Genomic DNA, 16,476 nt, shown 5'->3' with positions numbered 1-16,476 from the left:
TGAGCGCTTACTGTGTGCAGAGCACTGGACTAAGCGCCTGGGAAGTCCAAGTTGGCAACATAGAGAGACGGTCCCTACCCAACAATCAATCAATCGCATTTATTGAGCGCTTACTGTGTGCAGAGCACTGGACTAAGCGCTTGGGAAGTACAAGTTGGCAACATCTAGAGACGGTCCCTATCCAACAATCAATCAATCGTATTTATTGAGCGCTTACTGTGTGCAGAGCACTGGACTAAGCACTTGGGAAGTACAAAGTTGGCAACATCTAGAGACGGTCCCTACCCAACAGCGGGCTCACAGTCTAGAAGGGGGAGACAGAGAACAAAACAAAACACATTAACAGAATAAAATAAATAGAATAGATATGTGTACAAGTAAAATAAATAAATATTTAAATAAATATTAGTAATAATATTTAATATTATTTAATAATATTTAAATAAATAAAAGTAATAAATACATACAAACATATATACAGAGCGCTTACAGTGTGTGCAGAGCACTGGACTAAGCGTCTGGGAAAGTACAGACAACCTGATCACCTTGTAAACTCCCCAGCGCTTAGAACAGTGCTTGGCACATAGTAAGCACTTAATAAAATGCCATTATTATTATTATTATTATTATTATTCTCTGGGCCTCCGTTCCCTCATCTCCCAAATGGGGATGAAGACTGTGAGCCCCACGTGGGACAACTTGATCACCTTGTAAACTCCCCAGCGCTTAAAACAGTGCTTTGCACATAGTAAGCACTTAATAAATATTATTATTATTATTATTATTATTATTATTATTATTATTCTCTGGGCCTCCGTTCCCTCATCTGCAAAATGGGGATGAAGACTGTGAGCCCCACGTGGGACAACTTGATCACCTTGTAAATTCCCCAGCGCTTAGAACAGTGCTTTGCACATAATAAGCGCTTAATAAATGCCATCATTATTATTATTCTTCCCTGGGCCTCAGTTCCCTCATCTGTCAAATGGGGATGAAGACTGTGAGCCCCTCGTGGGACAACCTGAATGCCTTGTAACCTCCCCAGCGTTTAGAACAGTGCTTTGCACATAGTAAGTGCTTAAGAAATGCCATCATTATTATTATTAAAGCGTGCGGGCTGGGCTACAGTGGGAGAGGAATGAAAATAGGTAAGTACAGTGTACAAAGCACTTAGTACAGTGCCCTGCCCCCAGTAAGCACTCAATAAATACAATTGTATGAATGAATTTAAGGGAGGGAGAGAGCGGATTGAGGCACCTGTCTATATGTATATATGTTTGTACGTATTTATTACTCTATTTATTTATTTTATTTGTACATCTTTATTCTATTTATTTTATTTTGTTAATATGTTTTGTTTTGTTCTCTGTCTCCCCCTTCTAGATTGTGAGCCCGCAGTTGGGTAGGGACCGTCTCTATCTGTTGCCAACTTGGATTTCCCAAGCGCTTAGTCCAGTGCTCTGCACACAGTAAGCGCTCAATAAATGCGATTGAATGAATGAATGATGAGGAGTTCCCCCTTGATCAATCAATCAATCGTATTTATTGAGCGCTTACTGTGTGCAGAGCACTGTACTAAGCGAGAAGCAGCGTGGCTCAGTGGAAAGAGCCCGGGCTTTGGAGTCAGAGGTCAGGGGTTCAAATGCCAGCTCCACCAACTGTCAGCTGTGTGACTTTGGGCGAGTCACTTCACTTCTCTGGGCCTCAGTTCCCTAATCTGTAAAATGGGGATTAAAACTGTGAGCCCCCCGTGGGACAACATGATCGCCTTGTAACCTCCCCAGCGCTTAGAACAGTGCTTTGCACATAGTAAGCGCTTAATAAATGCCATCATTATTATCAACAAAAGGAGCAGTGTGGCTCACTGGAAAGAGCACAGGCCTTGGAGTCGGAGGAACTGTTTCACAATCCCAGATTCATTTATTCATTCATTCAGTCGTATTTATTGAGCGCTTACTGTGTGCAGAGCACTGTACTAAGCGCTTGGGAAGGACAAGTTGGCAACATCTAGAGACGGTCCCTACCCAACAGCGGGTTCACAGTCTAGAAGGGGGAGACAGACAACAAAACATATTAACAAAATAAAATAGAATAAATATGTACAAGTAAAATAAATAGAGTAATAAATATGTACAAACATATATACATATATACAGATCTGCCGATTGGCTCTAAACTCACTCATTCAATCGTATATTACATACTTACTATTCCATTTATTTTATTTTGTTAATTTATTTTGTCGTCTATCCTCCCCTATACGTTCCCCCTCTCCCCCCACTCCATCCCCCCTTCTCCTCCCCACAGCACCTGTGTATATGTATATATGTTTGTACGTATTTATTATTCCATTTATTTATTTTACTTGTACGTATTTATTCTATTTATTTTATTTTGTTAATATGTTTTGTTGTCCGTCCTCCCCTTCTAGATTGTGAGCCTACTGTTGGGTAGGGACCGTCTCTATATGTTGCCAACTTGTACTTCCCAAGCGCTTAGTCCAGTGCTCTGCACACAGTAAGTGCTCAATAAATACGATTGAATGAATGAATGAATGAATGAACTCTAAGCCCATTGCGGGCAGGGAACGTGTCTACCATTTCTTTTATATTGAATGCTCCCAAGGGCTTAGTACAGAGAAGCAGCGTAGCTAGAGAAGCAGCGTGGCTCAGTGGAAAGAGCCCGGGCTTTGGAGTCTGAAGTCATGGGTTCGAATCCCGGCTCCACCACATGTCTGCTGTGTGACCTTGGGCAAGTCGCTTAACTTCTCGGAGCCTCAGTGCCCTCATCTGTAAAATGGGGATGAAGACTGTGAGCCCCAGGTGGGACAAACTGATCACCTTGTATCCCCCTCAAGTGCTTAGAACAGTGCTTTGCACATAGTAAGCGCTTAACAAATGCCATTATTATTATTAACCTGATCACCTTGTATCCACCCCAGTGCTTAGAACAGTGCTTTGCACATAGCGCTTAACAAATGCCATCATCATTATTATTATTAATAAGTGCTCTGCACAGAGTGAGCGCTCAATAAATAGCTTTGATTCATTCATTGCCTGCTGTGGTACCTTGGGCGAGCCATTTAACTTCTCTGTGTGCAGTTTCCTCATCTGTAAAATGGGGATTTAATGCTTGTTCTACCGTGGCTCAGTGGAAAGAGCCTGGGCTTTGGAGTCAGAGGTCATCGGTTCGAATCCCGACTCTGCCAATTGTCAGCTGGGTGACTTCCCATTCCCTTCTGTGTCACCCTGACTTGCCCCCTCTGTCCTCCCCCCCTCCCAGCCCCATATATTTATTTATTTGTATTGCTGTCCGTCTCCCCGCCTCTAGACCCTAAGCTCGTTGCGGGCAGGGAATGTGTCTATTTATTGTTGTATTGTACTCTCCCAAGCGCTCAGTACAGTGCTCTGCACACAGTAAGTGCTCAATAAATGTGACTGATTGAATAATAATAATGGCATTTATTAAGCGCTTACTATGTGCAAAGCACTGTTCTAAGCGCTGGGGAGGTTCCAAGGTGATCAGGTTGTCCCCCGGGGGGCTCACAGTCTTCACCCCCATTTGACAGATGAGGTAACTGAGGCTCAGAGAAGTGAAGCGACTTGCCCAAAGTCACCCAGCTGACAGTTGGCGGAGCCGGGATTTGAACCCGTGACCTCTGACTCCAAAGCCCGGGCTCTTCCCACTGAGCCACGCTTTTCGGTACGATCCCTTTGGCTGCATCCGGATTCATTCAAATTGCCAAGGAGGATTTCAGCAGCCGTGGATGTGGGGAAGGGAGGTAAGGAGTCACCAAGAGAAAGGGGGTTGTATACTGAGCCGGGGCCAAGGAAACAGATCCATTATTCTGGCAAAGGCTGCCTGTCAACCTATGAATCAAGCAAGAACTTCTCCCTCTGGGCTTCCAGGCTGTCCATCCATCCCCTGGCCCCCTCCTCCCTCACCTCCCTTGTGTCCTTCTCCAGCCCAGCCCGCACCGTCCGCTCCTCTGCCGCCGCTCACCTCCTCACCGGGCCTCGTTGTCGCCCGTCCCGCCGTCGACCCCCGGCCCACGTCCTTCCCCTGGCCCGGAATGGCCTCCCTCCGCACATCCGCCAATCTCGCTCTCTTCCTCCCTTCAAAGCCCTACTGAGAGCTCACCTCCTCCAGGAAGCCTTCCCAAACTGAGCCCCCTTTCTCCTCTCCTCCTCCCCATCCCCTACACCCTACCTCCTTCCTCTCCCCACAGCACCTGTATATACGTTGGTACAGATTTATTACTCTATTTATTTGACTTGGACATATTTACTATTCTATTTATTTTGTTAATGATGTGCCTCTAGCTTTACTTCTATCTGTTCTGACAATTTGGACACCTGTCTACACGTTCTCCTTTGTTCTCTGTCTCCCCCTTCTAGACTCTGAGCCCGTTGTTGGGTAGGGACTGTCTCTATGTGTTGCCAACTTGTACTTCCCAAGCTCTTAGTCCAGTTCTCTGCACACAGTAAGCGCTCAATAAATATGATTGAATGAATGAATCTCCTCTAAGACGCCTCCCCTGACTAACCTCTCCTCAATCGGTCAATCAAAATTATTTATTGAGGGCTTAATATGTGCAGAACACTGTACTAAGTGCTGAGGAGAGTACTATACAGCAGAGTTAGCAGATGTGTTCCCTGCCCTTCAGCGCTTACTGTGTGCAGAGCACTGTACTAAGCGCTTGGGAAGTACAAGTTGGTAACATATAGAGACGGTCCCTACCCAACAGCGGGCTCACAGTCTAGAAGGGGGAGACAGACAACAAAACATATTAACAAAGTAAAATAGAATATGTACAAACGAGAGTAATAAATATTCATTCATTTATTCATTCAATCGTATTCATTCATTCATTCAATCGTATTTATTGAGCGCTTACTGTGTGCAGAACACTGCACTAAACGCTTGGGAAGTTCAAGTTGGCGACATATAGAGACGGTCCCTACCCAACAGCAGGTTCACAGTCTAGAAGGGGGAGACAGACAACAAAACAAAACATATTAACAAAATCAAATAGAATAAATACGTACAAATAAGAGTAATAAAAACTCATTCATTCATTCATTCAATCATATTTATTGAGCGCTTACTGTGTGCAGAGCACTGTACTAAGCGCTTGGGAAGTCCAAGTTGGCAACATCTAGAGACGGTCCCTACCCAACAGCGGGTTCACAGTCTAGAAGGGGGAGACAGACAACAAAACCAAACATATTAACAAAATAAAATAAATAGAATAAATCCGTACAAGTAAAATAGAGTAATAAATACGTACAAACATATATACAGGTGCTGCGGGGAGGGGTGTGTTTGCTTACTGCAAACAGTAAGCGCTCAATAAATACGATTGAATGAATGTCGGACACCTCATCCGTATTTCTCCGTATAGTCCTTTGGTCAATCAACCCATCAATCAATGGTATTTACTGAGCGCTTTGTGCACCTGGGAGACTACAAGATGGCAGAGTTGGCAGGGGATGTGTGAATTTCTTCCCTGGGGAATGCGGTGGGCCATCCAGAACATAAATCCGGACTTCATCTCAGCTGTTTTCTTCATGGTATTTGCTAGGCGCTCACTATATGCCAAGCACTCTTCTAAGCGCCGGGGTAGATACAAGCTGACCAGGTTGGACATGGTCCCTGTCCCACATTGGGCCCACCTTCTTGATCCCCATTTTTTATTTTTTTTTACAGATGAGGTTGCTGAGGCACAGAGAAGTTAAGTTGAGAAGCAGCGTGGCTCAGCAGAAAGAGCCCGGGCTTTGGAGTCAGGAGGTCACAGGTTCAAATCCCGGCTCTGCCAATTGTCAGCTGTGTGACTTCAGGCAAGTCACTTCGCTTCTCTGGGCCTCGGTTCCCTCATCTGGAAAATGGGGATTAAGACTGTGAGTCCCCCCGTGGGACAACCTGATCACTTGGTAACCTCCCCAGCGCTTAGAACAGTGCTTTGCACATAGTAAGTGCTTAATAAATGTTATCATTATTAGGAGAAGCAGCGTGGCTCAGTGGAAAGAGCCCGGGCTTTGGAGTCAGAGGTCATGGGTTCAAATCCCGGGTCCGCCAACAGTCAGCTGTGTGGCTTTGGGCAAGGCACTTCACTTCTCTGGGCCTCAGTTACCTCATCTGTAAATTGGGGATTAAAACTGAGCCCCCCCGTGGGACAACCTGATCACCCTGCAACCTCCCCAGCGCTTAGAACAGTGCTTTGCATATCGTAAGCGTTTCTATTTATTTTATTTTGTTAGTATGTTTGGTTTTGTTCTCTGTCTCCCCCTTTTAGACTGTGAGCCCACTGTTGGGTAGGGACTGTCTCTATATGTTGCCAACTTGTACTTCCCAAGCGCTTAGTACAGTGCTCTGCACACAGTAAGCGCTCAATAAATATGATTGATAGATGATGATGATGATGATGATGATGATTATTATTATGTGACTTACCCAAGGTCACACAGCAGACAAGTGGTGGAGCCAGGATTAGAACCCATGACCTCCTGACTCCCGGGCCCTTTGTCTATCCACTGAGCCACGCTGCTTCTCCCCCACAACCCTCATCTGAGCCCCGGACTGGAAACGGCTCCAGGGTCAGAGTCAGAGTTCAGTGGAAGAAGGGACGTTCCGGCCAGATAGGGGTGTTTTTCCTCCCAAAACTTTTATTCCAAAAGTAGTTCTGACATTGTCAATCAATCCACGGATGGATGGATCGATAGATCCAGAATCAGGGCCACGGCTCTGGGGTCACGGAGCCACCGGGGCCCGGACGGCGAAGGTGGACAGACGAGGTCTCCCATCCTGTTTTAGGTTCCTCTCCAGCCCCAGAGGCCTGTCCCCGTCCCGGTGGGGTGACACGACTGGTGGGCTGCTGGCGGGCGGGGAAGATTCCCATCCCGTGATCGAGTGAACTTCACCTCGGGGAGCCACTCCGACCCCATCGGGCCCCCGGGACGAAAACCTCCCCGTCCGGCGGGATCAGAGCGAAGTCGCTCGGGCAGGGCCCCGTCCGAGGGCTCCCCCGAAAGGGCCGGCTCACGCCCGGAGGTCGGAGGGGTCACTCAGCCTGGGCGATGGCGTAAGAGAGGAGCCACAGCAACAGCGGGCCCAACAGCAGGATGGCCAGCCAGACCGCGATGCTGATGAGCGCCAGGCGCCGGGCTCTGCGGCCCCACAGCGCGGCCTCGGCCAGCCGCCCGGCCTTGCGCTTCTCCTCAGACTGCGGACGACACACGCACACTTAACTCTCCCCGTCCCCTCTTCTCTCCCACTTCCCCCTTCCTCCTCTCCCTCCAACCCCCCAAAACGCCCAGCCCTCCTCAGCCACTGCTTCTCTTCCAACCCATCGCCTCCCCCAACTCCTCTGGGGTCCAGCCATCCCTTCCCCTTCCTTCCTGGCACTTCCTTTCTCTCTCTCGCCGCCCCCAGTCACCGACTCCCCAAATTCCTTCCCGTCTCCCTTCCCCAGGACGCAATCCCAGTCTCGCTATCCCGGTTCACAGCCGGCCGGGCCCCGCCGGGCTTCCCGCACCCCTCACCTTGACGGCATACACGAGGGCCGCCACTCCGAGGCAGGAGCAGCCGCAGACGATGCTGGTGGCCGCCAGGCAGCGGAGCCGGTGCCGGCCGCGGTGGGCCGGGGACGAGTCGGCGGGGGCGACGACCGCCACGCTCATCAAGGCCTCCTCAGCCTTCTCCTTTCCCTCCTCCTCCCCCGCCATCGCCTGCTTGGGGCCGGAGAGGGGGAGGTCGGATTTGCGGCGGGGGGCTTCCTGGGGACCAGATCTCCTTCCCAAACCGTCTCTCGCTCCCAAAACGGGAGCAATTCTAACCCACCGGGCCCGCCCGCCCTCAGGAATGCAGCTCGACCGAAGAACTCCGCTGAAATCCTCTCCCCGCCTTACCTCCTTCCCCTCCCCACGGCACCTGTATATATGTTTGTACTCCATTTTACGCGTACATATTTACTATTTATTAATATGCTTTGTTTTCCGTCTCCCCCTTCTAGACTGTGAGCCCGCTGTTGGATAGGGACCGTCTCTATATGTTGCCAACTTGTACTTCCCAAGCGCTTAGTGCAGTGCTCTGCATACGGTAAGCGCTCAATAAATACGATGGAATGAATGAATGCAGAGAAGCAGCGTGGCTCAATGGAAAGAGCACGGGCTTTGGAGTCAGAGGTCATGGGTTCGAATCCTGACTTCGCCACGTCTGCTGTGTGACCTTGGGCAAGTCACAACTTCTCTGAGCCTCAGTTATCTGTAAAATGGGTATTAAGACTGAACCCCACATGGGACAACCTGATCACTTTGTATCCCCCCCCCAGCGCTTAGAACAGTGCTTTGCACATAGTAAGCGCTTAACAAATGCCAACATTATTATTATTATATGTTGCCAATTTGTACTTCCCAAGCGCTTAGTCCAGTGCTCTGCACACAGTAAGCGCTCAGTAAGTATGATTGATGATGATGTTGCCAACCTGTACTTCCCAAGCGCTTAGTCCAGTGCTCTGCACACAGTAAGCACTCAATAAATACGATTGATGATGATGTTGCCAACCTGTACTTCCCAAGCGCTTAGTCCAGTGCTCTGCACACAGTAAGCGCTCAATAAACACGACTGAATGAACGAACGGATGAATGCTGAGACTAACCGCCCGGGAGGGGCACGCGGGAGATGAAAAGGTGGCGGATCCACGATCCAAAACATCCCCCCAGACCCCTCCGTTCCTTCGCCAAACTGTAAAATCAATCAATCATATTTATTGAGCGCTTACTGTGTGCAGAGCACTGGACTAAGTGCTTGGGAAGTCCAAGTTGGCAACATATAGAGACGGCCCCTACCCAACAGCGGGCTCACAGTCTAAAAGGGGGAGACAGAGAACAAAACCAAACATACTAACAAAATAAAATAGATATGTAGGATGGGGAAGGGGAGTAGTTAATATGAACACGTCCGGCGCTGTATAGGTAGGAATGAATCAATCAGTGAATGTTGCCAACTTGTACTTCCCAAGCGCTCAGTACAGTGCTCTGCACACAGCAAGCGCTCAATAAGAAACCGAAGGGGCGAGGAACTCCAAGCATTGCTCAGTGGGGCCTACCCAACTGGGGAAAGGGAAGCGACCTACAGCTGGAGTTGGGCGAGGAAAGGGGAGAAGAAAGGGGATCGAGTCCGGGCGACAGGTGAGCGTCGTGTGGGACGTGCATCAATCCCGGCGCTTAGTTCAGGGCCGGGCAGAGTAAGCGCTTAACAAGCACCATTAAAAAAAGGGAAGTGCTGATGGTTTGCGGGGGGGTGGGGGAGATGGGCTGGGGAAAGAGGCAGGAATGAGGCGAGGCAAGGCGAGAAGAAAGAGGAGGTAGGCCTAGGAAGCCCCTTACCTGCACACGGGACGCGGGCGTACCTCTTGGGCCTCGCCTCTGGTGTCGGGTGCGGGGAGGAGTGTGCGGCCCCTCTCCCCAAGGGCTGGGGCGTGGGAGCGGCGCCGTCTCAAACCTGTTTGGGCAGCAGGGCGAGGCCAGTAGGAGCCGAGTTCTGGGACAAAGGGCGGCCGGAGATGCCCGGAAAGCCGTGAAAGCGGTGGAGCGGAGAGGGCTCCTGCGGGACTCGACAAGCCAGGGATGCCAAACCACGCGTCGGGCGTCCCGGAGTCCGTCGGGGTGGATGGGATTCCTTCATTCGGTAGTTATCTATTGAGCCCTTACGGTGGGCAAAGAGCTGAACTAAGCGCTTTGGGAGACTACGCTGTACGACGGGAGTGGCCTCCCACCACAGACACCCAATCGCCCTGACTCACTGTGGGCAGGGAAGGTGTCCGTCAACTCTCGTATCGTATTCTGCCGGGTTCTTAGTACAGCCCCCCCCGCATGTAGTAAGCCCTAAATAAACGCTGAACACCACCGATTCACCGAATCACGAACCTTCTCCTGACTTGAGAAACCGTGGGGGGAAAAGGGAGGTGGTGAGTAGTAAGCCCTAAATAAACACTACCGATCCATCGAATCACGGACCCTCCCCTGACTTGAGAAACCGTGGGGGAAAAAGGGAGGTGGTGAGTAGTTAGCCCTAAATAAACACTGAATACCACCGATCCACCGAATCACGAACCCTCCCCTGACTTGAGAAACCGTGGGGGGAAAAGGGAAGTGGTGAGTAGTAAGCCCTAAATAAACACTGAACACCACCGATCCACTGAATCACGAACCCTCCCCTGACTTGAGAAACCGTGGGGGGAAAAGGGAAGTGGTGAGTAGTAAGCCCTAAATAAACACTGAACACCACCGATCCACCGAATCACGAACCCTCCCCTGACTTGAGAAACCGTGGGGGGAAAAGGGAGGTGGTGAGTAGTATGCCCTAAATGAACACTGAACACCACCGATCCACCGAATCACGAACCCTCCCCTGACTTGAGAAACCGTGGGGGGTAAAGGGAGGTGGTGAGTAGGATGCCCTAAACACTGAACACCACCGATCCACTGAATCATGAACCCTCTCCTGACTTGAGAAACCGTGGGGGGAAGAGGGAGGTGGTGAGTAGTAAGCCCTAAATAAACACTGAACACCACCGATCCACGAACCTTCTCCTGACTTGAGAAACTATGGGGGGAAGAGGGAGGTGGTGAGTAGTAAGCCCTAAATAAAAATTGAACACCACCAATCCACCGAATCATGAACCCTCTCCTGACTTGAGAAACCGTGGGGGGAAAAGGGAGGTGGTGAGTAATAAGCCCTAAATAAGCACTGAACACCACCGATCCACCGAATCACGAACCCTCTCCTGACTTGAGAAACCGTGGGGGAAAAAGGAGGTGGTGAGTAGTTAGCCCTTAAATAAACACTGAACACCACCAATCCACTGAATCACGAACCCTCCCCTGACTTGAAAAACCGTGGGGGGAAAGGGAGGTGGTGAGTAGTAAGCCCTAAATAAACACTGAACACCACCGGTCCACCGAATCACGAAACTCCCCTGACTTGAGAAACTGTGGGGGGAAGAGGGAGGTGGTGAGTAGTAAGCCCTAAATAAGCACTGAACACCACCGATCCACGAACCCTCTCCTGACTTGAGAAACTGTGGGGGGAAAAGGGAGGTGGTGGGTAATAAACCCTAAATAAACTCTGAACACCACCGATCCACTGAATCACGAACCCTCTCCTGACTTGAGAAACCGTGGGGGGAAGAGGGAGGTGGTGAGTAGTAAGCCCTAAATAAGCACTGAACACCACCGATCCACGAACCTTCTCCTGACTTGAGACACCGTGGGGGAAAAAGGGAGGTGGTGAGCAGTTAGCCCTTAAATAAACACTGAACACCACCGATCCACCGAATCACGAACCCTCTCCTGACTTGAGAAACCGTGGTGGGGGGAAAAGGGAGGTGGTGAGTAGTAAGCCCTAAATAAACACTGAACACCACCGATCCACTGAATCACGAACCCTCTCCTGACTTGAGAAACTGTGGGGGGAAGAGGGAGGTGGTGAGTAGTAAGCCCTAAATAAAAACTGAACACCACCCATCCACCGAATCACGAACCCTCTCCTGACTCGAGAAACCGTGGGGGGAAGAGGGAGGTGGTGAGTAGTAAGCCCTAAATAAACACTGAACACCACCGATCCACGAACCTTCTCCTGACTTGAGACACCGTGGGGGGGAAAAGGGAGGAGGTGAGTAGTAAGCCCTAAATAAACACTACCGATCCACCGAATCACGAACCCTCTCCTGACTTGAGAAACCGTGGGGGGAAAAGGGAGGTGGTGAGCAGTTAGCCCTTAAATGAACACTGAACACCACCGATCCACCGAATCACGAACCCTCTCCTGACTTGAGAAACTGTGGGGGGAAGAGGGAGGTGGTGAGTAGACAGACGCAGCCAAGGTGGCCGACCGGGCCCCCCACCCCCCGGGCCGGGAAATCAGAAGCCTCCTTACGCCGATGCTCATACGGAAACTAAGTTTATTTTTTTTTTTCTTCTTTAAAAAAAAAAAAAAAAAGAAAATTCATCATGGAGAAAGGAGCAAACCTCCCCTTCCTCCACACCCCGCCCCCGGGCGGTCCGGCCCCTTCCTCCCTGACTCTATTGGGGGGAAGGGGTGCGTGAGAGACGGTTGGAGCCCCCCTCCCCGCCCACCTCCAGGAGGGTCGCGTGTCGGAGGGGGAGGCCCGTCGTGGCCTGTGGCCAGCTTGCCACAATTAACACTGCCCGGCCCCGGGGTGGGCGATGGCGGCGGGGAGCCCTGTTTCCGCAACAACCAGTTGCCCCCACCCCGACCTCGGTGGGGGAAAGAGGTGAGGCCTCCCTCCCTTCCTCTCTCCTTCGGAGACCCTCCCCAAGACTTCAAGTAGTGGTTTAACAGTCAGGACCGGCTGAGGGGTGGGGGAGAGGAAGGAGGCCAGCCGAAGTGGGGCGGGAAGGGGAGAGAGAGAGAGAGAGGGGCCGGTCACGTCTTAGCCTTCCGGCCTCTGTGGCTGACGGCAGGGCACGTTTGGGAGGGAGGGGCACCGCTCCGCAGAACGCGCTGGTCCCTGGCTGCGGCCCCACCGCCCCGGCGGGATGGGGGCCCCCGGCGCCGAGGAGCCCCTTCCCCGGCCGCGGCCGGGGCCCCGGCCTCCTCCTCCTCGCCCGACGCCTCCTCTGTCGACGCCTCGGCACCGGGGGAAGCCGAGGGCCGAGGACGGCCCCGCTTGGCCGGGCCCGGCCCCCCGCCCATCGGGGCCCCTGCCCGTTTCCGGGAGGCCTTGTCGCTCTCCAAGGGGGGCAGGAGGGAGCCCGGCCGCAGGCGGGTGGAGCGGGAGGCGGGCGGCGGGGCGGGCGGCGGCTCGGGGCCCCCGCCGCTTCCGGCCGCCTCGCCGTCCTCCCGGGCCGAGGGGCCGGCCCCCGCGGGCCCCTCGCCCTTCCGCCCCCGGGGCCCTTCCGCCTCCAGGCGGAGGCGGGCCAGGCGGGTGAGGGGCCGCCCCCCGTCCTCGTCCGACGAGTTGCCCTCGCTCTCCCCCTGGGGAGGCGGCGGAGGAGGCTGTGGGTGTGGCTGGGGCGGCGGTGGCGGTTGCTTCCGCCTCCCTCCGCCGCCGCCGCCGCCGCCGCCGGCCTCGCGCCCCGGGGGGCTGTCCTGGTCCGGAGCCACGGGCCGGGCGGGCCCGGGGGACAGCGGGTTCTTGGGGGGACGGCCCCGCTTGCGCTTGGGCGGGGAGGGGGAGAGGGCAGGGGGTTCGACAGCGGGAGGCTGGGGAGGTGGTGTCCGGTCCTCGTCGGCCCCGCCTCCCTGGGCCGGCTGGGGCTGGGTCCTGGGGGCGGGCGGCTCCCGGGCCTTGGGGGGCCGTCCCCGTTTGCGCTTCTGCACCGGCGATGCCCCTGACACCGCCGGCGATGCCGCCGCTGCCGCTGCCGGTGCTGCCAGTGATGCTGATGGTACCACTGCCGCCGGCGATGCCGATGGTGCCGCTGCCACTGGCGATGCCACCGGTGCCGCTGCCACTGGCGATGCCACCGGTGCCGCTGCCGCCGGCGATGCCGCCGGTGCCGCTGCCGCCTGCGATGCTGACGGTCCCGCTGCCGCCGGCGTTGCTGACTGTGCCGCTGCCGACGGTGATGCCGCCGGTGCCGCTGCTGCCGGCGATGCCGCCGGTGCCACTGCCACTGGTGATGCCGCCGGTGCCACTGCCTCCGGCGATGCCGCCGGTGACACCGCTGCCCGCTCCGGCGCCGCCTCTGCCGCTGGCACGGCCGGCCCCGCCCGCTTCGCCTTCCCCTTGGGCAGGCGCCGCTTGACCGGCACGGGGTCCTGGGGTGGCCTGTTCTTGGGGGGCCGGCCCCGCTTGCGCTTCACGACGATCACTTCCGCGGGCGGCCCAACCTCCTCGTTCTGGCCCCCGGCCTCGCCGGGGAGGCCCGGGTCGGCGAGGGGCTTGGCGGGGAGGGCGGGCTCCGGGGCGGGGGCCGGCGGGGGCGGCCTGCCCGGCGGAGGGGAGGACTCCGGTTCCGAGACGCTCCCGGGGCTGGCCCCGGCCGCCTCGGCCCCGCCCCGCCGCCTTCGCCGCCGCACCAGCTCTTTCTCCTCCACCACGGTGACCAGCCGGCCGGGCAGTTTGCGCAACACCTTGTGCCCCGGGGGCTGTCCCGCCTGCCCGGCCCCCTGGCCCCGGATCTCCACGTCGGCACTGCTGCGGCGCCGCGGGGGCCGGGCCGGGGACGGGCTCTCGGGGGACGAAGAGGAGGAGATGGGCGACGAGGCCAACGCCGGAGGAGCCTCCGGGGGCACGGGCACCGGAGCCCAGGCGGGGCCGGGAGGCTCCACCGACGGCGGCTCGGCGCCACGGTCGGGGCCCGGCTCCGGGGGCTGCGGGGCAGGAGAGGGCGGGGGTTCCAGCCCGTTGCTCTCAGCCGGGGGTGGGGTTGGGGGCGGGGGCGGGGTTGGTGGCGGGGGAGGGGATGGAGGTGGGGGCGGGAACGGGGCCGCCCCTTCCCCACCAGGCGACTCCAGGCCGATGTCCCCGGCCGGCTCCGGTGGCGTCGGCTCGTGCCCGTTGGCCACGGCGTCGGTCTCCGGCGGGGGACTGGGGGCCGGGGTCCCGGGTAGGGTGACCTCCTCGAGGGCCTGGGGCACCTCCAAGGTCCCCAACGGCGGCTCCGGGGGCGGGGCCGGCGGAGGGGTCTTGGGGCCGGCCGCCGCCTCGTGCTTCTCGGCCTCGATGGCCTCGGCGGCGGGCGGCTCCACCTCCGGTTCTAGGCCGAGCCCCGGGAACTGCGGGGGGCTGACGGGACCCGGCGGGGGCACCGGGGCCGGCGGCGACGGGGCGGGGCGGGGCCGGGAAGCGGCCCGCGGGGACCTCTCCGAACCGGCGCCACGGGCCGGGGGTCCGGGCGCGGCGGGGGCGGGCCCCGCGGGCGGGGGCTCGAGCCGAGCCCCGCGCAGCCGCTCGCTGACGCGTGTCCCGGGCCGCTCGGGGGCCTTGGCTTTTTTGCTGCGGCGATGGCTGCCTCCGCCCGAGCCCCCCACGAGCTCGTCGCCGGCTCGGGCCCCCCGTTCCTCCTCCTCGTCCGGCAGGCGGAACACCTCCTCCTTAGCCTGGTCCAGATCCTTCCGGGCGGCCTCTACTTGCTCCTGCCCACGACGGGGACCCCGGGGAGAGCTCAGAGCCGGGCGGGGGAGAGGCCTCCCGCTCCCACGCCCGCCCCCGGCCCGGCCGGCCGCTCACCTCCGCCTGCTTCAGCTCCTCCCGGCTCACGTCCTCCAGGGAGGCCTCCAGGAAGTTCATGGCGTAGCGCTCGATGGGGGTCAGCTGCGGGGACACGGGGAGGGGAGGGCGGACGGACTCAGCTGGGGCTATTCCAAGCTCCCTTTTACAAGGACGGGGCAGGACGCAGGGCGGGGAAGAGATTGGGAAGGATGAGGAGAGGGGGGACAGAGGTCGGAGTTGGGGGGGGGAAACCAGATGGAGACGGGAAGAGGAGAGTGGGAGGGGAGGGAATCCGAACCCTCGAGGGGTCGGCGCTCACCTGCTCCACGAGGGCGGCTATCTCCTGTTCGGCTCGCGACACCTCCTCGTCCTCGGGCCGGCCTCCCTCCTCCCCCTCGGCAGCAGGGAACCCCTCATTCTCGTTGAACTCGGCCAGCTCCGCCACCTGCTCCGCCTTGGCCTGGGTGGCCGCCCGGATGTCCTCCTCGTCCTCCGCGCGGCACAGGGCCTTCGGGGACGAGAACGCGCGTCGGGCCGGCCCCGTCCCCTCCCGCCCCGGTCCCGCCAACTGGCCCACGGGGACGCAGAATTTCGGAGAGCTTTAGGCTGAGCCGCGGCCACCAAACGAGAGTCCCAACGGGCCCAAACTCCCTCTTCGGAGCACTGCCCCGGGCCACATTTAGCCTGGGGGTCCGTACGGGAGCGGAGCTAAAAGGGATTTGACGACCACGACGGCAATCGGCAGGCCCAGCCTTAGTGGGTAGGGTCAGACGGACTCAGACGGCTCCGGGGGCTCCATTTCTCCTGAGCCAGTGAGGTAACTTCAGGGGAAACTTCACCAGCTTCGGCTCCAGACTTATTTCCCGGGGCCAGAGCCGAAGCGGGGGCATCCGGCCGCGGTGGAGGCGGGGAGGTGGAGGAGAGGGGGGAAGGCCGCTCCGTCTCACCTCCCCCAACCCCAGCTGCTCACCTGCTCCAAGATGTGAGTCTGCTTGTTGGCCACGGCCTCCTCTTCCTCTTCGGGGCCAGGCGCCGCGGCTGGGGCGGGAGCGGGCGGCTCCTCCAGGGGCATGTCGAACAACTCACGGATCGTTTGCTGGCATTAACGATAAAAGTCATCGTCGCGGACGTTTGTTCGGCGCTTACTTTGTGCCGAGCGCCGCGCTGAGTGCCGGAGGGAGAACAGGCGTCTCATCCCCACTCGGCAGATGAGGAAAATGAGGCACGGAGGAGCCGAGGGACTCGCCCGAGACCACCTGGAGATCCACAGAGCCTGGAGGAGAACCCAGGTCTCC

General features: G+C 56.5%; 2 protein-coding genes across 2 annotated transcripts in view; both read right to left on the bottom strand.

Moving 5' to 3' along the window:
* Window positions 1–6,661: 6,661 nt before the first annotated feature.
* On the bottom strand, window positions 6,662–7,764 carry TMEM265 (transmembrane protein 265). Its single transcript, XM_038763421.1, has 2 exons — window positions 7,542–7,764; window positions 6,662–7,222 (listed from the first exon to the last, which is right to left on the bottom strand). The coding sequence occupies exons 1-2, from the start codon at window positions 7,722–7,724 to the stop codon at window positions 7,061–7,063; spliced, it is 345 nt and encodes a 114-aa protein (XP_038619349.1). The 5' UTR covers window positions 7,725–7,764; the 3' UTR covers window positions 6,662–7,060.
* A 4,255-nt stretch (window positions 7,765–12,019) lies between these two features.
* The window catches only part of LOC119942063 (Snf2 related CREBBP activator protein), a 30,669-nt gene continuing 26,212 nt past the window's right edge, over window positions 12,020–16,476 (bottom strand). The window contains 7 exon segments of the mRNA XM_038762717.1: window positions 12,020–13,385; window positions 13,417–13,640; window positions 13,673–14,377; window positions 14,480–15,105; window positions 15,200–15,283; window positions 15,501–15,689; window positions 16,152–16,277. Of these exon segments, the coding sequence (XP_038618645.1) occupies window positions 12,448–13,385; window positions 13,417–13,640; window positions 13,673–14,377; window positions 14,480–15,105; window positions 15,200–15,283; window positions 15,501–15,689; window positions 16,152–16,277 (2,892 nt within the window). The 3' untranslated portion in view covers window positions 12,020–12,447.

The sequence above is a fragment of the Tachyglossus aculeatus genome, chromosome 21 (assembly GCF_015852505.1).
Source record: "Tachyglossus aculeatus isolate mTacAcu1 chromosome 21, mTacAcu1.pri, whole genome shotgun sequence".
Classification (NCBI taxonomy): domain Eukaryota; kingdom Metazoa; phylum Chordata; class Mammalia; order Monotremata; family Tachyglossidae; genus Tachyglossus; species Tachyglossus aculeatus.
This window is presented reverse-complemented; position numbering and strand designations above follow the sequence as displayed.